The sequence below is a fragment of the Cebus imitator genome, unplaced genomic scaffold (genome assembly GCF_001604975.1).
Source record: "Cebus imitator isolate Cc_AM_T3 unplaced genomic scaffold, Cebus_imitator-1.0 Scaffold476, whole genome shotgun sequence".
NCBI classification, from domain to species: domain Eukaryota; kingdom Metazoa; phylum Chordata; class Mammalia; order Primates; family Cebidae; genus Cebus; species Cebus imitator.
In genome coordinates this window covers 1,062,031-1,084,247 of record NW_016107791.1, presented here as the reverse complement: position 1 = coordinate 1,084,247, position 22,217 = coordinate 1,062,031, and the positions used below count along the sequence as shown (strand labels likewise).

Below are 22,217 nucleotides of genomic sequence, written 5' to 3'. Positions count from 1 at the left end.
GCCAGACTCCAGGGAATCCAAATTTTGCTTCCCTACTGGTCCTTCTGGTTTTTGTGAATCCATATTCCTCTTTTGCCTTTGCTTCCTCAGGTCCCCTTCCCCCCTGGCCTAACCAGATCCTCTTCCATCCTTGGGGGCCTTGCTCGGGCCTACCTTCTGAAAGCCTCCCTGACTACCAGGGAGCTCCCTTCAACTGAACTCCTGCAATGCCTCTACCAAGTGGGCCCACTCAGCCTCTGCATGCCTGACCTGCTCTATTAATTAACTCTCCAAAGCTGAATCTTTTGAGGGGATTTGCTAGTCCCCCCAGATAGGCCACCCACTTCCTGGGCCAGGGCAACAGATTACACATCCCAGAGGTATGCGGCCCACAGTCCTTCCAAGCTGGGCAGTGACTCTGCATTCCCTGCACTGGTCTCAAGCCACGGGCTCATTTCCTCCCTGCTCAGGCTGTGTCTTCCTCGTGGGTGAGGGAGACATAATAACATCTACTCCTCACCGCCTATCACAGCAATGCTGAGAGCATTAATAGGGCAAAGTCCAGAAAAGAGCTATGAACTTTTCTTTGGAAAAGAGCAAGATAAATACAGGGTATGAGTAATTATCATTATCCTGCACATGGAGACAAGGGCAGCAAGGCACAGAAGGACACATTTCAGGCATGCTGTTGGGGTGTGGCTAGCAGTGGTTCGCGGAGGACAAGCGGCAGTTTACAGCAGAGCTTCCACCAAGCTGGGGAAAAATTAGACAATGCAGGGCATGTTTTACAAAGCTGTATTTACACTATTTAAAAAGATGCTCGGCCAGGCGGGATGGCTCAGGCCTGTAATCCTAGCACTTTGGGAGGCCGAGGCAGGCAGATCACCTAAGGTCAGGAGTTTGAGACCAGCCTGGACAACATAATGAAATCCAGTCTCTACATAAAATTAAAAAATTAGCCAGGTGTGGTGGTGGGTACCTGCAATCCCAGCTACTCAGGAGGCTGAGGCAGAAGAATCGCTTGAACCCAGGAGGCGGAAGTTGCAGTGAGCCGAGATCATGCCACTGCATTGCAGCCTGGGTGACAGAGCGAGACTCCATCTCAAAAAAGGAAAAGAAAAAAAGCTCTTAGTTCTGAAAGAATATCCACCTTGCCCTTCAATGCTAAGCTGTTTTTTCTGTTATGGCACAGTGAGAGCAGAAGATGGCATTGTTTTGCTGCTATTTTTTTGCTTTTTAAATGCCCTTACTTGGCAGCATTAAAAGTCTGCTGCACTCTGTGGAACGCTGCATTTGAATGTGAAATGTTCTTGGTCTGTCAATCCAATGTTCAGGGAACCGAACCCCTAGCCCAGTGGGAAGGTGCCACATAGGAGGTCGCTTAACCAGGGGAACAGGCCCTCTGCTATATTCCTTTTGTGCCTCACTGTCCCTGTCAATAGAAAGGGAAAAAGGACTTCATGGAGATACCCAAGTATGAGGAAAGAACGGATGAGGAAATACTTCACAGACTAACGTGGGAACTATAAAATTGGGGGTGTGATCATTATCCTTCACATGAATCCAACTTTCTCAGTCATTATTTTATTTCCACACCAAGCACCAAGAAGTGAGAGAGAGCATTAGAACGTGGGCTGTAGACACCAAAGGCCTGGCTGTAGAGTGGGATCACCTTTCTTGGTCTCAGAAATGGGGCTCGGCAGGGCACAGTGTAATTCCAGCACTTTGGGAGGCTGAGGCAAGAGGATTGCTTGAAACCCAGAATTTGAGACCAGTCTGAGCAACATAGCGAGAACCCTGTCTCGACAAAAAAATTGAAAAAAAAAGAAAGAAAAAGAAAAAGAAATGGGCTAATAGTAAATATCATTGCAGAAGGTTCCTTAGACGCCTCCATGGGAAGGTGCAAGGCCTCAATCTAGTGGAGAATAGAGCTTACTTAGGACAAGTGGCTTGTTTTCACTGATCTCCGCAAAACTGAGCTGTACAGGGTTTTAGAGATCACCAAGAGGAGGGGGTTTCAAGCTTCCCCAAGGAGAGGCCTCAGGACCCACCTCTCCCAGCTCTCCTTCTCACCCAGCAGAGCTACTTGGATGCACAGGAATCCACCTGAGACTGCATCAGCTGCCAAGGAAGGTCACCCCAACTACAACCTGATCTTTGGGGTTGACATAGAGAATACACAAACAATGGCCGGGTGTGGTGGCTCACTCCTGTAAACCTAGCACTTTGGGAGGCAGAGCTGAGAGGATTGCTTGAGCCCAGGAGTTTAAGACCAACCTGAACAATGTGATGAGACCCCCCCGCACTACAAAAAAATTAAAAATTTGCTGGGTGTAGTGGTGCGTACCTATAGTCCCAGCTACTCAGGAGGCTGAAGCAGGATGATCATTTGAGCTCAGAAGGTCAGGGCTGCAGTGAGCCATGTTCACACCACTGCACTCCAGGCTGGGTGACAGAGTGAGACCCTGTCTCAAAAAAAGATTCCCACGAAAAACATTTAATATGTTATTTTACAGATCAGCATTAAGTTTTTGGCTCTGGGCCGGGCGCGGTGGCTCACGCCTATAATCCCAGCACTTTGGGAGGCCAAGGCGGGTGGATCACCTGAGGTCAGGAGTTCAAGACCAGCCTGGCCAACATGGTGAAACCCCATCTCTATAAGAAAAATTTTTTTAAATAAAATAAAAAAATATTTGGCTCTGGCGTGGATAACAGTAAATTTCTCCACATTATTAGTGCCTATGTATGTCTTTGTTTAACAAAATATGGTAAAATTTATATTTAATAAATGGGATTTGGTAGATAAAATAGTTGTCACAACAATACATGCAGTTACTATTCAGCCAATACAAAGAATAAGACAATATTGGCATGAAGAAAACTCTAAATAAAAGTTCTTAGTGAAAAATATATGTTCTACAACTCTATGAAAAGGAAACTCTATGTGTGTATGTATGTTTGTAAGTGCACAAAGAAAGGCATAGGAAATGCACATCAAATACTGACCAGTGCTCAACTCTGAGGATGGGTGTGGGCATGAGAGTGTAGGTGGAAAATAACTTTTTTTTTTTTTTTTTAAAGACGGAGTTTCATGCTAGTTGTCCAGGCTGGAGTGCAATGGCATAATCTCGGCTGGCTGCAACCTCTGTCTTCTGGGTTCAAGCAATTCTCCTGCCTCAACCTCCTGAGTAGCTGGGGCTACAGACGTGTGCCACCATCCCTGGCTAATTTTTGTATTTTTAATAGAGATAGGGTTTTACCAAGTTGGCCAGGCTGGTCTCGAACTCCTAACCTCAGGCGATCCAACTGCCTCGGCCTCCCAAAGTGCTGGGATTACAGGTGTGAGTCACGGCGCCAGGCCAAACTTTTGAGACAGGACTCACTCACTCTGTTACCAAGGCTGGAGTGCAGTGGCATGAACACAGCTCACTGCAGCCTCAACTTGCTGGGATCAAGTGACCCTACAGTCTCAGCCTCTTGGGTAGCCGGGACCACAGGTGCAAGCTACCATGCCTGGCTAATTAAAAGAAAATTTTCATAGAGATGGGGTCTCACCATGTTGCGCAGTCTGATCTCAAACTTATGGCTCAAGTAATCCTCCAGCCTCACCCTCCCAAAGTGCTAAGACTATATAGGCATGAGCCATAGGCCAGCCAGGACTTTTATTTATCATTCAAATTGCTTAATTGTTGACTGGATTTTTTACAATAAGTCTGAATCACGTTTATTTTAAAAAGAATTTTTAAATATTTAATTTGATATTTAATTATTAATTTAATATTTTTTAAGTGAAAAGAGGTCTTGGTAGGAAAAGTCTGAATCCCAACAATCTGGTCCAAGTCTTTTGATCAGCAGATGAGAAACTGGAAGGTCTGTGGGGTCAAGGGATGTGCTCAGGATCAAGCAGCTATTTTAACCCAATACAAAACTCCTAGTGCTGCAACACCTGTCAAGAAGCCTAAAAGCAGTAACCTTAAACTTCTAGTACATACTCCCCTCTCCCTGCACCCTTTCCTTTCCCTCTCTTACAGAACAAGCCCTGCATCCCAGCCTGGTGTTTCAGTCCACTGTTACTAGCCCCAAAGTACCGTTACAATCTAACTGCCCACCAGTTCCATTTGTTCCTGCTAACCAACTTTAATGAGATTCTTCTTAAGAGGAATCCTGAGGTTACACACTGCTTCCTTAGCTTGAAATGCTCAGCCATATCTTTATGTCCTCCAATCTGTTTAGATCCAGCCCCAGAAGGATCCAATTCAGAGTCTGCTCTCTGCTTTCCCCCAAAGAACATCCCTCTCAGACTTGCGTCCTCATGGATGCCACTCCTATCATGGTCCACCTTGGAGGAAGGCTATTTATTTGCTGATAGGACTTATCTTTCTAAGGGACCTGCTAGATTTGTCTTGATTCCCCTAAGACATGCTAGATTCGCCTTGATTGCCCTCAGAGTGCACCACACAATGCCTTGCACACAGTAGTTGGAATAAAAGGTTTAAGGAAGTGAATATACTACTTCAGAATATCTCTTGAAAAATCAGTTGGGCGCAGTGCCTCATGCCTATAACCCCAACACTTTGGGAGGCTGAAGCAGGAGGATTGCTTGAGCCCAGGAATTGGAGATCAGCCTGGGTAACACATTGAAAGAAGAAAGAAAGAAAGAAAAGAAAGAAAAGGGAAAGAAGGGAAAGGAAGAAAGGATGACAGGAAGAAAGACAAGAAAGACAAGAAAAAAGAAAGAAAGAGAGGAGAGAAAGAAAGAAAGAGAAAGAAAGATCATTTCTTCTTTGAGTTTCGTTTTTTTTTTTACCCCCTCCCCCTCCTCCTTGAGTTTCTAATGACACACCTATGCCCGTTATAGCTCAGGATATATCGTAATCTAGAACAGCCACAGCCTCAAACTTGGATGCACACAGGAATCACCAGGAGAGCTTGTTAAAATGCAGATTCTAATCCTTCATTGCATTTCTAACCAGCTCCCTGATGATTCCCATGCTGGTGGGTGGACCACATTTTGAGCAGCAAAGTCCAGAGAAAGTTGTGACTAGACTCCTTCTGGGATGAAGATGTGGGTCCTCTACCTCCCTTCAGTGTCTTGCACTCAGTAGGTGCTTGATAAATGCACGTGGACTTAAACGGGCTTCACCGGTTATGGAGCTCTTAATATGTGCCTGGCCCTTTGGGCTCCTTGGGTCAGGGGGCTCTCAGGGAAATAAAACCTCAGTTTTTATTTCCTGCCCCTGACCCAAGGAGCCCAAAGGGCCAGGCACATATTAAGTCAACCAAGCACTGTCCAACAGAAATATAATGAAAGCCACAAATGTGAACCACATGCGTAATTTAAAAATTTCTAGTAAGATTTTTTTTTAGTCACACTGAAAAAAGTAAAAGGTGAAATTAATTTTAATAACATGTTTTAACCCAATATATCCAAAATACACCATTTGAACATGTAACCAACACAGAAAGTTACTGTTTTTTACATTCTTTGTTTTGTACTAAGTCTTAGAAACCTCATGTATGCTTTATACTTACAGCACATCTCAATGTGGACTAGCCATACTCCACGTGTAGCCAGTGGCTGGTGTACGTGCAAAGGCAGTCCGTAAGAGAGACTTGTTGCTCAGGTGACCAAATGACTGAGGGAGGACTGGACAGTAGATGGGAGGCAAGACAGACCAGGAGAGGAGGTCTCAGGCTCAAAGGCCGATGACTTACCGAGAGCCTCCCATGGTTAAGGATACTGCTCAGATAATTTTTGGCTTCGCTCATCTTCGGTTCATTCTTCTCCAGCAAAGGGATGGAGTCTTTTATTTTGGCGTGGTTCTCCTTCAAACACCGCTCCAGGAGGGCCTCGGCCAGCAGCAATTTCCCAAAGTCGTCTGAAAAGCAAAGTAGGGATCAGAGCAGCAATCCTCTGAACAAGGTGGATATGGAGGTGGGTGCACAATCCTGGACCTACCCAACCACCCCTACCCAGCACATTAATGGCTCAGGTCTGAGAAAATAAATGCACATTTTCCATAAATGTAAACAGCCTTTAAATAAAAGACACAGACATTCTACTATGGTCACAATACAAGTTGCCCCTTTGGGTTTGTTTTCTGCTGTAGTTTAATGGTTGGGAAGGCAGAGTTCCCAGGACTTGGGGACAAATTCCCAGAATTTTGGAATTTAAAATAAGGGACAGTCATACGTATGCCGTGCTGTGGATAATAAGTTCTTAAACCAAGAAAGAGTTCTCCTCACGATTGAAGAAGAAAAATATATGAAGTGGCTTAATAATGTACTTTTACATGCTCCTAATTTTTACATAACAGTAATTGATTTTCTCCATTTTTTTTCTGAGATGGAGTTTTGCTCTTGTTGCCCAGGCTAGGGTGCAATGGCATTATCTCGGCTTACTGCAACCTCTGCCTCCCAGGTACGAGTGATTCTCCTGACTCAGCCTCCCGAGTAGGTGGGATTATAGGCATGCACCAAGCCTGGCTAATTTTGTCTTTTTAGTAGACGTAGGGTTTCATCGTGTTGATCAGGCTGGTCTTGAACTGCTGACCTCAGGTGATCCACATGCCTCAGGCTCCCAAAGTGCTGGGATTACAGGCGTGAGCCACCGCGCCTGGCCAGTTTTCTCCATTTTTAAGTTTAAAAAAAAAACAACAAAAACCACATGGCACTCCCAGGCTCAAGTGGCCCTCCTGACTCAGCCTCCCAGAGTGCTGCGATTATGGGCATCAACCACTGCACCATTCCCGTTTTTAAGGTAATTTGAGATAACTCAGGGATAACACAGCAGCCATAACAGAGTTAGGTGGGAAGCAGGTCTACTTCTGTGCCAAGGCAAATCCTTGAACATGTTTAATACCTGCACTTTCTGGAGGTCTCTCACATATGGTAGCTCATTTGCATCCCCCATCTCCCAGTAGGTGGTTTTATACTGCTTGGTTTAGCGAACGCAGTGGCTCACACCTATAATCCCAGCACTTTGCGCGCCCAGGACAGGCAATTGCTTGAGGTCAGGAGTTTGAGACCAGCCTGGCCAACATGTCAAAACCCTGTCTCTACTAAAAATGCAAAAATTAGCTGGGCATGGTGATGGGCACCTGTAATCCCAGCTACTCGAAGGCTGAGGCAGAACTGCTTAAACTCAGGAGGCAGATGTTACAGTGAGTTGAGATCGTACCACTGAACTCCAGCCTGGGCAATAAAGTAAGACTGCCTCAAAAAATAAAAATAATATACTGCTTGGTTTATTTGCTACCTCCCCCTACCACACTGAAAGCTCATTTTGTGACCACCAGATTCCTGCTACCTACAGCAGAGGCGGCTCGAGCACGGGAGGCGGGTGCTCAGTCAAGGGTGGTTTCACCATGGTTCTTGCGTGGATGTGCTCATTGCCCTCCCAGCTACTGGGGAGAGGAGAAGGCCCACCATTCAATAAAGGGACCCAGTAAATACCTGTTGAGTGATTCGGATCCTCTCAACTCCCCCAAGAGGAAGACATCAGGTTCAAGAGTTAAGTGCCAATCCAAATATGTCCCGAGGAATGCCTGCTTGGTGCCATCTTTCTCAAGGTACTCTTTTTGCTACCAGTATGGTGTTCTCAGGTCTATAGGGCTGCCATTCCCTCCACACTCTCAGGATACCACAGTTTGCTCACATCTCAGAGCCACAGGTCCAAAACTGCATTCCTTAGCTGGGCACAGCGGTGCACGCTTGCAGTCCCAGCTTCTGGGGAGGCTGAGATGGGAGCATCACTTGAGCCCAGGAGTTCAAGACCAGCCTGGGCAACATAGAAAGACCCCGTCTTTAGAAAAACACAAAACACTTCATGCCTCTGAAGAAGAATCTCTCACCATAAAGGAGATTCCCCACAAAGAACAGCTCTAAAATCCAGAATCCCAAGAATGCCGTCACAGGAGGTTTTGTTCTGAAAGCACCTATTATGGGATCCTTTGCTACCTACCTTATGACTTTTAAAATTAACATTTTGAGGAAATGGTCAAAAAACTACTGGTTCAAACTATCATCCATTGCCGGCAGACTATAAGTTATAGTCTGCCTTAGACTATAAAGACTATAGTTTGCCCACATCAGACTATAAAGACTAATAAGACTTTAGGGTAATTTGGCAACATACATCAAAATTATTTTTGCACCTTTCCCTAGACCCAGTCAGTCAGAGCGGCATTCCAGAGCCCTGAGCCTCGGGGAAAGTTGCTCCCAACTTCTAATCTGCTTTGCATCTGTAATTTAGCCAGGGGTGGCGTTTGAAGCCGGAGCCTAAAGAGGGAGACACGTCCCTCAGGATGTTAGCCCCACCCCCAGCTAGTCCCTGACCCATTGCCCCCCTTTCTTTGCACACTGGCAGGGCTCACGGACACTGCACCCAGCCCGCAGCCCACCACCGCGCTGTTGGGCCACCATGCCACCAGACAGCATCATAGGGGCACCATGCCATTGGTGACCATCCTGTGCAGCTCTGCCATCCACCTGCCCGGACCAGAGCTCCCCACCTGAGTGAGCTCCTTGGTTGAGTGCTTTTCATGCCAAGAGAAACCAGCTTCCTCCCCAGAGTGTGCCCCTTTGGACCCAGGCTGCTCCAAGTGTGTGGCTGCCCACGGCCTGCTGTGGCTCTCTCAATGCTTGTGATCCAATCCCAAAGAGATGAGAGCAGAACTTAAGAGTACATGTTTAGAAATTTTACCGAGTAATTTTAAATCTGTCAAAATCTAATAATAAAAAGTTGGGAGGTAGTTCTTTGCGTATTTTCTTTCATTTTTCTAGTAATTCATTTTTATTATACTTTATGGAAGTATCAGAGCATAACGGATTGGGCATTTATTTTATTTTGAGACAGGTCTCTGCACTCCAGGCTGGAGTGCAGTGGCACGATCTCAGCTGACTGCAACCTCCACCTCCTAGGTTCAAGTGATTCTCCTGCCTCAGCCTCCTGGGTAGCTAGGACTACAGGCACACTCTACCAAGCCCAGCTAATTTTTTGGTCTGGTCTTGAGCTCCTGAGCTCTAGTGATCTGCCCGCCTCAGCCTCCCGAAATGCTGGGATCACAGGCATAAGCCACTGTACCTGGCCAGATTGGGAATTTAAACAAAACAAAATTGATCTTTCACCACAAATCTGTAAACCATAAGAGTGACTGACTACGAAAGAGGCACTAATAGTTGTTGAGGGCTTAGTATGTACCAGACACTTTTTAATATAGCATCATTTCATCTGTACAGCCCTGAAAGGTGGATATTATCCCTGTTTTATAGATGATAATAAAGATATGCAATATTGTTAGGGTCACAGCCAGTAATAATAATAAAACAAAACACAGCCAAAAAATGCCGTCTCTCCTGCATCCCATGCAGAGCAGAGCTGCTGGTAATTTCAAAATAAACAACAGTCCTAACAACTGAAAAGAGTACGTTAAAAGCTAGTTGTAAATCCAAGGACAGAGATAAGAACTGTCCTCACCTTCATATACCCGTGACTTTCAGGCTATTTTGTTGACTGACACTTCAGGTCCTTCTCAGGAGGCTTTCTGCCTGCCCTTTGCACCCCCAACTCAGTCTATTTGTGTTTGTTTACCAGACACTCAATAGGCAGCAGAAGTTCACTTTCTTTTCCTCCTTTGCTCAACTCTCCTTCTCCCTGCCCTACCTCTCTCTTCCCTTCCTCTCTTCTTTCCATCCAGCTATTTTCAACTGTCCAGTCCATGGAACCGAAGGATGTTTCAGAATTAGAAGTTCTGGACTTAGTTGTTAAGTAAGAATTCAGGCTTGGTGTGGTGGCTTATGCCTGTAATCCCAGCACTTTGGGAGGCCGAGGTGGTAGGACTGATTGAAACCAGGAGTTAGGGACCAGCCTGGTCAACGTAGTAAGATTCTGTCGCTAAACAAAAAAAAAGTTAGCCGGGCTTGGAGGTACACGCCTAGAGTCCTAGCTACTTGGGAGGATGAGGTGGGAGGATGGCTTGAGCCCAGGAGTTCAGCACTGTAAGGAGCCATGATTGCGCCACTGCACTCCAGCGTAGGCAGCAGGGCAAGACGCCATCTCTAGAAAATTAAAAAAGAAGAAGAATTCAGGTGGATAAAGGCTTCTCTGTCCTTCCAAAGGCAAAAAAAGTTGCTTTTTATCATCCTGTTGTCCAAAACCAACTCCCTATCCTACTTCTGGTGAAGTGCTGCAGCTTTCCTCTGCCCAGGGGCATTTAAGAAGACTTTTCCATCAGACCAATAGTGAATCCGACTCTGGGTGCTGATTCTTTGGCCCTGCTCAGCACCCTGACCTCAGCAGAGCTCCAAAGCCCCACTTACTGGCCACCCAGTCTCCCAACACAATCGTGTTTGGAAGGCCTCAGTGCCTGCCTACCTTCCTTACAGCCCTCTCAGCTCACATCCCCTCCAGGACTCTCCAAGAGGGCCAGGTCACAAGGACACCCTTCAAGACCCCATGTTTGGATGATAGTCATCCCCACTCTACAACTCGCCCATTCACAGTCAGGAAACATGGTTCTAGCCAGCCAGGCCAGGGTTCAGACCAGGCCCTTCCCTACCGGGGCAATCAGAGGTACAGTGGTTTCTGCAGCTGCACACCTCCCAGGACAATAGAGGGCTGGGACCTGCCAACCATAGCCAGGAGGAAACGGCTGAAACTAGCAAGCAGCCATCTGCCTTGAACAAACCCCTTGAAACTGAAGAAATGTTGAAAACAATTTCTAGTCTTAAGAAAAAAAAATCATTCTGCTAAAAAAAAAGGGAGGGTGGGGTGGTGGTGACTACAGATTAAGAGAGACCCAAAGGCCGGGCACAGTGGCTCACACCTGTAATCCCAGCACTTTGGGAGACCAAGGCAGGAAGATTGCCTGAGTCCAGGAGTTCAAAATCAGCCTGGGGCCACATAGTGTAATCCTATCTCTACAAAAAATAAAAAAATTAACCAGGTAGCCAGCACAGTGGCTCATGCCTACCATCCCAGCACTTTGGGAGGCCGAGGTAGGTGGATCAGAGGTTAAGAGATCGAGACCAACCTGGCTGACATGGTGAAACCCCGTCTCTACTAAAAATACAAAAACTAGCTGGGCATGGTGGCATGTGCCTGTAGTCCCAGCTACTCAGGAGGCTGAGGCAGGAAATCACTTGAACCCAGGAGGCGGAAGTTGCAGTGATCAAGATCACGCCACTGCAATCCAGCCTGGCGACAGAGCGAGACTCCATCTCAAAAAAGAAAATTTAACTGGTGTGGTGGCGTACACACCTGTGGTCCCAGCCACTTAGGAGGCTGAGGCAGGAGGATCGCTTGAGTTCATGCTAAAGTGAGCTATGACACAATAAGACCCTGTCTCTAAGAAAAAAGAAAAAAAGAGAGACTCAAGATGGATGGGCAGAGGAACAGATACGTAATAAAGCAAGCATAGCAAAAGGTTAATAGGTAGACAGGTGTTCACTGCAAATTTTTTTGTCCTTTGCAGTATGTTTGAAATTTTCATAACAAAATGCTGGGTGGGGTGGAGAGACCTAACCTCACAAACAAGTACAATGTGTGGCCTAATTTATATCCTGACTCTAATAAACTAACTGTAAAATGTAATTGTTAGATTTTTGTAAGGTGTAATAATGGTACAGTGGCTATGTTTTTAAAAAGCGTTCTTATTGCTGGGTGTGGTGGCTCACGCCTGAAATCTGAACACTTTGGGAGGCCAAGGTAGGAGAACAGCTTGAGCCCAGGACTTCGAGACCAACTTGGGCAATATAGCAAGACCCCATCTCTATAAAAAATTTGAAAATTAGCTGGGTTTGGTGATGAGTGCCTGGGGTATGTTGCCTGGGCTGGTCTCAAACTCCTGGCCTCAAGTGATCCTCCTGTCTTGGCCTCCCAAACAGCTGGACTACAGATGTGTGCCACCATGCCTGGTTAACTTTTTTTTGGGTGCGGAAAATAGAGATGGGATCTCACTTTGTTGCCCAGGCTGCCCTTCCTTCTAGTCAGGAGGCTGAGGTGGAAGGATCCCTTGAGCCCAGGAGTTCAAGTGTGTAGTAAGCTATAATTGTACCACTGTACTCCAGTCTGGGTAAAAGAGCTAGCTCCCGTCTCTAAAACAAACAAACAAAACAAAAGAAACACACAAAAAACAGAGTTCTTATTTAATAAATACATACTGAAAACTGAAATGTGGAGGAGAAATGGGTTGAATATATCTCAGACAAGACTTCATGAGTTCATAATCACTGAAGTTCGTTGATGGATACATGTGACTCATTCTTTCATTTTCTTTTGTGTTTTGAACATTCTTCATAATAAAATTGTTTTTTAACCACTCAGATGGGCTCTTTGTTTTTATATAAACAAACCCCAGCACAGCAGGCAGAACTCTGGGGTTCCCCTGCTCCATCCTGACCAAATCTAGACCGGATGTGAGCAAGAAGACAGTAGCAAGCACCTTCCCCCTGGTCGGGTGGCGAGAGCAACCTCAGACAGGAAAAGGGTACAGGGGACTATTCTGCTGAAGCATCCCCTATCTTTCAGCCCCCTAGATCAGAAAGAGGCCCCACAGCTCATCCTCCCCTTCCACCCCCATGAATCTACCTTCTGGGAGCTATTTTTCGTTTCTGTAGGAAATATCAGATACCACTGGACCTCAAGTCCTCAGTAAAATGGGTCTCAGAACTTCTCTCAAATTCTGTAACTGTTGAAGCTTCAGGTCACTGACTCCTAAGAGTCTAACAGGCCAGGTGGGATGTTAAGAATCTCTTTTTGGGCTGCAGGAGGGTCTGCATCAAACCCTAAAAAAGAACAAGCTTTCAATCCCTTGAGTGATCAAGGAACACTGAGAGAAAGGACCAAAACAGCAGTTAATACAAACAATGTTCTAAGCATGGGCTTTGGGAGGCATTTGTTTTCCTTCCTTGTGTTTCTGTGTGTGCATATGTGTGTATGACTGTGTCCCAGTGGGAGTGCATGCTTTGTGATAATGTATCTGGATTTAACAGTGGGAGAAAAATCATTCACAGACCCCAAAACTGCAGGAGAGATACAGCTGAACCTCCATCTCCTTCCTTATGCTGGCCAGTTCCCACAGTTAAGTTGGCCCAGGCTCCATGTCCCCAACTCTGACATTAGGAGACTTGGCGGCAGAGACTCAGGCTTGAGTACAGGCTTTACCGCATACACATTATGTGACCTCTCTGGGCCTTGGTGTCCCTATGTCTAAAATGGGGACAATAACTCTTGCCCTCCTAACAGGGTTGTCTACAAGAATTTAAAAAATAGAGAAAGCGGCCAGGCACAGTGGCTCATACCTGTAATCCCAGCACTTTGGGAGACCTAGGTGGGTGGAATGCTTCAGCCCAGTTGGAGATCAGCCTGGGCAACATGTCGAAACCCGGTCTCTACTAAAACTACAAAACTTAGCCAGGTATGGTAGCCCGCATCTGTAGTCCCAGATACTTGGGAGGCTGAGGTGGAAGGATGGCTTGAGCTGAGGAAGTTGAGGCTGCAGTGAGCTGAGATTGCACCATTACACTCCAGCCTGGGTAACAGAGAGAGACCCTGTCTCAAACAAAACAAAAACCCAAAAGGCAATAATAATAATAAAAAAACCCCACAAACAATTGCCCTCTGATCACTTTCTTGACTCCCCATTCACTGTGGGAGCTCTTCAAGGGCAGGGATTTTGTGGGGTACATCTTTGAGAGGTAATAGTGCAACTGATTTAAAGGGTATACTCAGAAACCTGAGCTCAAATCCTGGTTCCACTAATTAGTGGCTAGATGGTCAAGTTATTTAGTTGCTCTGTGCCTCAGTTTCCTTATCTGTAAAGTGGGGCAAACCAGAGAACCTGGTTCCTGGGGTTGATTAAAGTGCTCAGGACAGTGTGAGGCACACAGGAAGCACGAGATTAAGTGTTGGCTATTACTATTATTATCATGATCTGTCCCTCTCAGAGCCTTCCACAGGCTGGGCAGTCTTTAAAAACTCTTTATATCTGTATTCATTTATTCTTTGCCTCCTTCCACAAAGCCTCCTAAGTGATTGTGCCCACAGAGAGGACTCGGGGAGGGTGAGCTGAAGGCCCCAGGAACAGGATCTGAGGTTAGAGACTGGGGCGGGGTGTTCCCTGCTGCCACATCAGGGTGCTTTCCCGCCCCAGCACAAGAGCCTGGCCCAGCCAAACCAGCCCTACTGCTAAAGCCACCGACTGCCAGAGCTGGATGTGTCCTGAGATAGCCACAGATGAGGAAACTGAGGCTTGCCAAGCCTCTTCCCCATTTCTCCACCACGCCAGCCTGAAGCCCATCAAACCCTCGCCCCGTCTGCTGTGGACGGAGCTCCGTTTTCAATTTTACTTTCGAGAAATGGACAAAGAAGAGACAGACACACTTCACCTGATGAAGTCTAGGGCCATCCCACCCTCGGACCGCGGTGGGGGGTGGGGGGGGGAAGTCCAGCCCATGCACCAATCTCATAAAGTGCAGATACCACCATTTCACGGTAGACAGAGTTACTCACATGATCCTAAAAGGCAGAGCAAAAGCCATTTCTCTCTTTTCCCCTATGCCCCCAACCTGCCTGTGATTTTCCTCTCGCGGCAGAAGGACCTTCCTAACTATCCTGGCTGCTCCTAAGACCAGCACGGTGGGCGGGCAGGCGGCCGTTGCAGTCCGAAGACTGTCGGGGCGCGCTTCCTGGAAGAGGCGGTGCGTTTCGCGCGCTCGCTGCCGGCGAGCCAGCCCCTTCCTTCACTCACCGGTGTCTGGAGAGGTGAACGCGGCGCTCGGGCTGGCTCGCTTGCTGCCTCCGCTGCCGGGCATGCTCAGCGTCTGCAGCTGCCGGACCAGCTCCGGCATGCGGTCCCAGTGGCCCTCGGCGCGGCAGCGGTCCAGCTCGCTTTCCACCTTCAGGTGGGAGCCGTGCGCGCCCTTCGCAGCCATCTTCTCGCGGGCGCTGTCATGGAAGGTGCGGCCGAGAAGTGGAGACCCGGCCGGGGGCGGCGTCCCGGCTGGGGCGCACTCGCGGGCTGGGTCGACGGGGGCGCGGAAAGTAGCAGGGGCCCGGGCGGTAGCGGGGGCCCGGGCGGCGGCAGGCAGGCAGCTGCAGCAGCAGCACCCAGCGCACCGCCTGGCGCCTGCGGGCTGTGGCTCCGGCTGCGCGGCCCGGACGCGTCCAGGAGCAACCTCCGCCTCTGCTGCAGCAGCTCCTGGCGCTGCCGCCGCCGCCGCCGCTGCAGCTGCTGCCACAGCCTCCGCCCCCGGCCCAGGCGCCGCCAGCTGCGAACCCGCCCCTGGCCACGGCTCCACCCCCGCGGGGGCGTGGTAAGCCCGCGGCGAGCCCGCCTCGCTGGCTGCCAGCGCGGCCACAGCAGCCAGGCGCACAACGGGCGCTCGCGGCCGCCCAGGCGGCCGCCCAGGTGCCCGCTGCCAGCCGCCGCCGCCGCGGAGTTCGAGCTCACTTTAATCCTGCGCGGAGTCTGGGCGCCCAAGGGCGCCTCTCTTCCCGCCCCCTCCGCATCCCATCGGGGCTCTTGGCCTAGGAGACCCCCCACCCGACGACCTGGCTTTGTGTGTTGGCCCCGTCACTGCTGCTGCCCCCGGCACGTCACAAAAATGGGGAGGCCGGCCGACGGGCCCCAGCCCAGACGGCGAGCCTCCCGGGAGCTGGGCTGCCGTCACCCGCCCGGCCCTTTTGCGACTCGGGCCCGGCATGCTCGCGAGGACCCAGGCCCGTTCCCAGGCCGCGACTCTCTGGACGCCCCTCTGCTGGGAGCATTTGTATTTTCTTATTTTAGCAGAGTTCCTCTTTCCAACTTGACTTCCCTACACTAACCCGTTGGTCTGTCCTCTGTGGAATCTCTGTTGCCCTGGATTTCTGAAAGGCTTTAGGCTGTTTCACCAACTTGGCATTTATTTATTTCTTCATCCTGGTCTAAGACTGATCAAAGCTTTACGGAGCGCTTAGCAGGGTTTAGCCCCGCGCTGTGGGATGCCCAGAAGTTAACAGGATTAGGGGCGGGGTCGAGCGGGGGCAGCCAAGGCGGGAGCAGCTCACAGACCAGTGCGGGAGAAGCCACAGCAAGATTCAAAACAAAAAAATCACCTGCATTTAAGTGACATATTGTATGGTCCAGACTGAAGACCCAAAAGACAGCAGGGTCAGGGTAAGCTTTTGAGCAGACTCCTAAGTGTTAGAAGGTGCCCCACGTCCCCCCTCTGGGGTCTTCACCACCGCCCTACATGTTTCTGGACAACTGTGACCGTGGGAAGGTTTTTATGTAGAGTAGAACCGGGGCTCCTAGTGCATAGCCCCACGTGGCCTTTTACATGGAGCCACACAGGGTGATTAGTTGAAGACAGTCGTCTTCCTGTTCCCGCTCCCCTCCCCCAACTCCCCTGGGGACGCCCTCCTCTCCGGGTTCTAAATGCAGCTCAAGTCCTTGTTTGGTAGGCTGGATTTCATAACGGTGGGTGCTGCTCTGAGCACCTGGGGTCTGCTCTGAATCCCCCGAGGGCAGAAGGTAGATGAAGGGAAAGTTGACTCAAGCAGCCTGTAAACTCCTGTCAACTCCTCAAGCTGGCTTTTTGTTATCCTTTGACAGCCTTTGATGGTCACCAGAACCGGATTTCACTTGGAGAGTGAGGTTGGATTAGGTTGACCCGAGAACACACTGTGATTTGCCCAGCCTGGCATTCCTGGGAGTCAGCCCTGGGGCAGGGAGTGAACAGCAGGGTTGATAAGAGGGAGGTGACCTTGGCAGATATAAGACCTCCCTTCCTGTCTCTTTTCTTCTAGTCCTTTGCCAGCCCTGCCCCCAGGTTGCAGGGCACGAGGGAACTAACTGAAGAGGGAATCACTGCTTGTTTCTTTGAGGGGGCCACCAGTACTCATATATGTAGTGTGGGGAGGAACACAGTCTTCATGGCTCATATTTATAATGAGCTATTCCTCAACACATGCCTGACCCCTTCACAACTCTTTTCCATTAGGGTCAAGACCCCAGCCCTCTGGTTGTGTAATAGTGATCAAGATTGATATTTTTTGCCTATATCCATCAAAAGTTTGTAAGGTTGTCTTTTATGTTTCAGAGAAACATTTCCTTGTGGGTTTAAAAGCAGAATGGGGAATTGAACACCTTCATTGGTGACCTGTTTTTTGCTTTTTTCCTTTTCTTTAGTTTCTTAGTTCTAGCACTCCTTCAAAATGTTCAAGGAGGTTTTGGAGATCTGGCCATGGGGTGTTTCCCATTCTCGTTTTTGCTTACATAATAAATCCCCTATTTCTGGCTTAAGGCCATTCACAAAAAAGAGAAGAGAGCCACACCACATCCGCTTCAATATCTGCTCCAGAATTCTGCCACTAGATACTAACGGGCCTAGCCTGAAGTCTCCATCGGACTTCTCTCTTTTACACACACACACACACACACACACACACATATATACACACACACACATATGTATCTGTACTTTTTTTCAGTCCTGCTGAACAGACTTCTCTCTTGACAAAGAACTAATCAGAGCACACTTTCATAAGGAAGACAGCAGATAGCCTCCAAAAGACCCTGACTAACATTCGCAGCTTCCCCAAACCCCCTCAGCTTCCTATGCAATCCATGGTCTTTGAAATCACCGTTGGGCCAGGCATGGCAGCTCATGCCTGTAATCCTAACACTTTGGGAGACGAAGGTGGGAGAATCACTTGAGTCCAGGAGTTCAAGACCCGCCTGGGCAATCTAGTGAGACCCTAAAAAAAAAAAAAATCATCATTGGGGGGGCTTTCCATTCTGACTTTTTCATCAAATGTTTTGCATCTGAGGCTCCTATTGGCATATAAATGAATTGCTATAAATATGGCTTCTCTGGATTATATGTTCCTAAAACACTTTGAAGTCCCGTTTAGGCCTTGAAGAGTCTTATGGCTTTCAGCTAAAAATAAAAACGGGGCTTAAAATCCACCATAGAAATTTTTTTCTATTCTGAAGGAGGCTTACGTTAGAGTTAAGTGAGCTTCGGGGTACCTAGCCAACCAGAAGGAAAGGGGAGTGGGCCGGAGGGAGAGAAAAGGGCAGAGGGAGATGGAGGAGCACAGGGTGGGGGAAAAGAAATAGGTTTGAGCTGTGATATAGTGGCAGGGGACGTCTAAAAGATACGGTTAAGTAGTTCAGCTTTTTATTTTGCTTTCGCCAAGAAATCTGTTAAGGAAGGAATTTTTGGGGCTGGGTATGGTGGCTCACTCCTGTAATCCCAGCACTTTGGGAGGCCAACATGGGCGGATCACTTGAGCTCAGGAGTTTGAAACCAGCCTGGGCAATATGGCAAAACCCCATCTCTACAAAAAATACAAAAATTAGCCAGGCATGGTGGGAGGTTGCCTGTGGTCCCAGCTACTTAAAGGGCAAGGTGGGAGGATCACTTGAGCCCGGGAGGCAGAGGTTGCAGTGAACTGAAATCATGCCACTGCACTCCAGCCTGGGTGACAGAGTGACAGAGTGAGATCCTATCTCAAAAAAAAAAAAAAAAAAAAAAAATTTTCTTTTGTATGTTTGCTTATGCTAATGAAAAACGAAGACCATTGGATGTCTGGAATTGTGTTCACTTTGCATTCTAAAGTGAATACTTTTGTTCATATCAGAAATTCCTCATAGCGGCTAGGCTACCATAATTCTAAATTATCCTTGGTGAAATGATGATGCTACCTAGAAAGATAAGTGTACACATTTGAGTAACAGCATAAATACATGCAAGAAGCAGAAGTCTGGCTTGAATAAGCCATAGACAGGTTGATACTGAGACAGACCCATGAGCGTCTATGAATGGTGAGCTGACAGTTGCTTGTGCATCCTGTGGCTCAGGACCCCCCAGCCTCATAGCTAGACCTTTTCCAACTGTAACCGTGATGAATTCACAGTTCCCAGCAGACAGAGGCTCTGGAGAGATTGTCCTGAACCAAACTCTTAAAGTCAAAATAAGACGCATCTGAGGAAAGTTCTAATAAAGTTTTGATCAGAGACAGAATTTGTCCCTGGGCCGGCTAAGGGACAGATTAACTGAGACCTACACCTGTCCTCTTCACTAAAAACTTTCCTCTTATAGATGCACAACAAAAAATGACAAGGATGGACACAGACAAGTAGTAGCATTGTTAATAATAAGGCAGATATCCACCAAGGAGAAAAGATTTTCAAATATGGTCAGATAAAGGGTTCTTTATTGGTAGAAGAGAAAATAGGCTGAGTATTTGGGAAGCTAAATAAAAAGATATATTTATTTCTTGCTACTTTTTATGTTTTTAGAGATAGGGTCTTGCTCTGTCACCTGAGCTGGAGTGCTGTAGTGCAATCATAGTTCACTGCAGCCTTGAACTCCTAGGCTTAAGCCATCCTCTGGTCTCAGCCTCCCAAGTAGCTGGGACTACAGCACATGCCACCACACCCAGCTGTTTTCTAATTTTTTTAGAGACTGAATCTTTCTATTTTGCCCAGGCTGGTCTCAAACTCCTGACCACTAGCAATCCTCCCACCTTGGCCTCCCTAATCTCTAGGATTATAGGCGTGAGCCATCACACCTAAATGAAAAATTTAAAAAACTGGAGCTTGGGTCAAATACAAGACTTGCATCTCTCATTGTTTCAGTCTGAAAGAACTTCAAGCAGGAAGCTTAAGAGCCGCAGAGGATCACCTCTGACTGAGTCAGGGGTCTTGGACTGCAGTGTTGAGGAGGTCTCAGTTGGATCACCGTGGGCCTCAATAATTGAATGCTGGCTCCGTGAAAATACCATCAAGACACTTTTTGTGATAACGCAAAGCTTAGCTTGCTCTCATGGTAGGAAGGGAGAACACTACCCTGACAGAGTCATAGCACCATCTGGAATAGGGAGGGCAAAGTTGGAATAGTTATGAACTATTGGCATCTGTTTTTTTTTTTAAATATTTTTATTTTTTTGCTTAAGCTCAGTGGTAAGAAAGAGTTTATTTTAAAGCAGCTCTTCCAATGACGGGACTTGAGTAGGACTGGGCAAGGAATTATGATACAATAGTATCATAGCTCACTGCAGCCTTGAACTGGGCTCAGAATGAAGGAGTGTAGGGAGAAACAGTCTTCATGGCTCACATTTGTGATGAGCTGTGCCTCAACACATGCCTGCCCCTTCACAGCTCTTTCCCAGCAGGGACAAGACTTCAGCCTTCTAGTGACCAACTCTTCTCAGGCGCTGTGAGCAATTGGGCTGGAGGTCACCAAGTTCTCCCAGCCATCCCGAAGTGGAGCACCAAGCCTAATGAGATGTCCTCTCCACCTTCCACTCAGGCTGCTTCTTTCATACTTGCCATTTGGGGTCCCCTAGAGCCCATGTGTTTCCAGCACATGCTAGGTTTCTGACCAGTGTTCTACCTTTTATGACAATTCACCTTGCTATCACCCTAGACATCCTAAATTTGCATATGAATTAAAAGTTTGCTTCATGATCAACAGTAATTGCATTCACTCAGATCATCAGTATATGTGATGTAGAGCAGAAACGTCATGTGCATGGCCCAGGATCCTTACATTCAGACATCAACTTTTACTCATTAGCACGATCACTGGCTCAGAGTGTATCTTGCCCATGGCAACTTATGTCTTACTTAATTTTAATACTGAACCAGCCCTCCCAGAATGTTGACATTAAAACTCTGCCAGCAGCTGGCTATATGGTCTTTCCGCTTGATAGCTGCCAGAAAAACTGCATGTAATCATTAGGCTAAGAGATGAAGTCCTACAAAGGCAAGCTTCAAAATCATGAATTCTTTGTGCTTGTGCCTGGTAGGCACTCAGTAATTATTTGTTATATAATTTTAGAATCTCAGAATTTGAAGATTTTCCCACACTTGGGAGATGAGAGCTCTGGGTGTTTTTTTTATCCCCAACCACCCACTTCATGATTGAGATACCAATACCTCTCCATGCACTGCCCTCCCTCCCACCATCTCAGTCCCTTCTGTTCCTCAGGATCCCAGGTGACTCCTAATTCTCGTTAGTGGCTTCTGTGTCATTTTGCAAGACTGCTACAATGGGCCCCTCTCCAGAGCAGGAGCCCATGATTTCTACATCTTGCCCAGTGCTGGTTCTCTGCCCAGCTACTGCCATCCTAAGGGAGAGGCCATCCCAACTCACAAGGGTTCAGAGTCTTTCAGCTCAGCTTAGCTGGTCTAGTTTTAAGTCCCACCACTCGTAAGGCTAGCCTTGAGTGGCCACTCAGATATTACAGCAGTTTTGAATCTTAAAACATAGTTTTGTCTTTTTTTTCTTTCTTTCTTCTCTTTTTTCTTTTTTTGAGATGGAGTCTCACTCTGTCACCAAGGCTGGAGTGCAGTGGCATGATCTTGGCTTGCTGCAACCTCTGCTTCCTGGGTTCAAAGTGATTCTCCTGCCTCAGCCTCTTGAGTAGCTGGGACTACAGGTATGCGCCACTGTGCTTGGCTAAGTTTTGTATTTTTAATAGAGACAGGGTTTCACCTTGTTGGCCAAGCTGGTCTCGAACTCCTAACCTCAGGTGATCAACCTGTCTTAGCCTTCCAAAGTGCTGGTATTATAGGTGTGAGCCACTGTGCCTGGCCTCCATCTGCTTCTAAATCTTTCTTTCTCTTTCTCTCTTTCTCCTGTCTTTTTAAAAACATTTTTGTTAAAAACAACAGAAAGGAAAGTGCATAGACATAATTATTATACCGCAAACTCTAGAGTCAAGAAATAAGGTTTCAGGCTGGGCACGATGGGTCATGCCTGTAATCCCAGTACTTTGGAAGGCCAAGGTAGGTGGATCACCTGAGGTCAGGAGTTCGAGACCAGCCTGGTCAACATGGTGAAACCCTGTATTTACTGAAAATACAAAAATTAGCTAAGTGTAGTGGGGGGCACCTGTAATTCCAGCTACATGGGAGGCGGAGGCACAGGAATTACTTGAACCCAGGAGACAGAGGTTGCAGTGAGCTGAGATCCTGCCACTGCACTCCAGCCTGGGTGAGAAGCAAAGACTCTGTCTCAAAAAAAAGAATCCCAGAAGCCCTACATTGCTTTCTGATATCCTTTCTCAGATTTAGGAAGTTTTTTCTATTCCTTGTTTGTTAAGGGATTTTTTAAAAAACATTATGATTGAAACTAAATTTTATGAATACTTTTCTGCACGTACTGAGATTGTCATAGATTTTTCTCCCTTAAATCTATTAATATGGTGAAATACTTGGATCTTTTTTTTTTTTTTTTTTTTT

At 47.4% G+C, this 22,217-nt stretch overlaps 1 protein-coding gene across 6 annotated transcripts in view; it reads right to left on the bottom strand.

Moving 5' to 3' along the window:
* The window catches only part of TTC7A (tetratricopeptide repeat domain 7A), a 154,838-nt gene that overhangs the window by 118,647 nt on the left and 13,974 nt on the right, over window positions 1-22,217 (bottom strand). Inside the window, exons 1-2 of one of the 6 annotated variants that reach the window (XM_017512739.2) lie at window positions 14,730-15,263; window positions 5,695-5,858 (exon numbers count right to left, since the gene is read on the bottom strand). In XM_017512739.2, the coding sequence (XP_017368228.1) occupies window positions 5,695-5,858; window positions 14,730-14,913 (348 nt within the window). In that variant the 5' untranslated portion in view covers window positions 14,914-15,263. Of the gene's footprint in view, window positions 1-5,694; window positions 5,861-7,434; window positions 7,457-14,491; window positions 14,703-14,729; window positions 15,264-22,217 lie in introns of those variants that run through there. The other 5 variants (XM_037732869.1, XM_037732870.1, XM_037732871.1 and 2 more) reach the window with 5 other exon arrangements.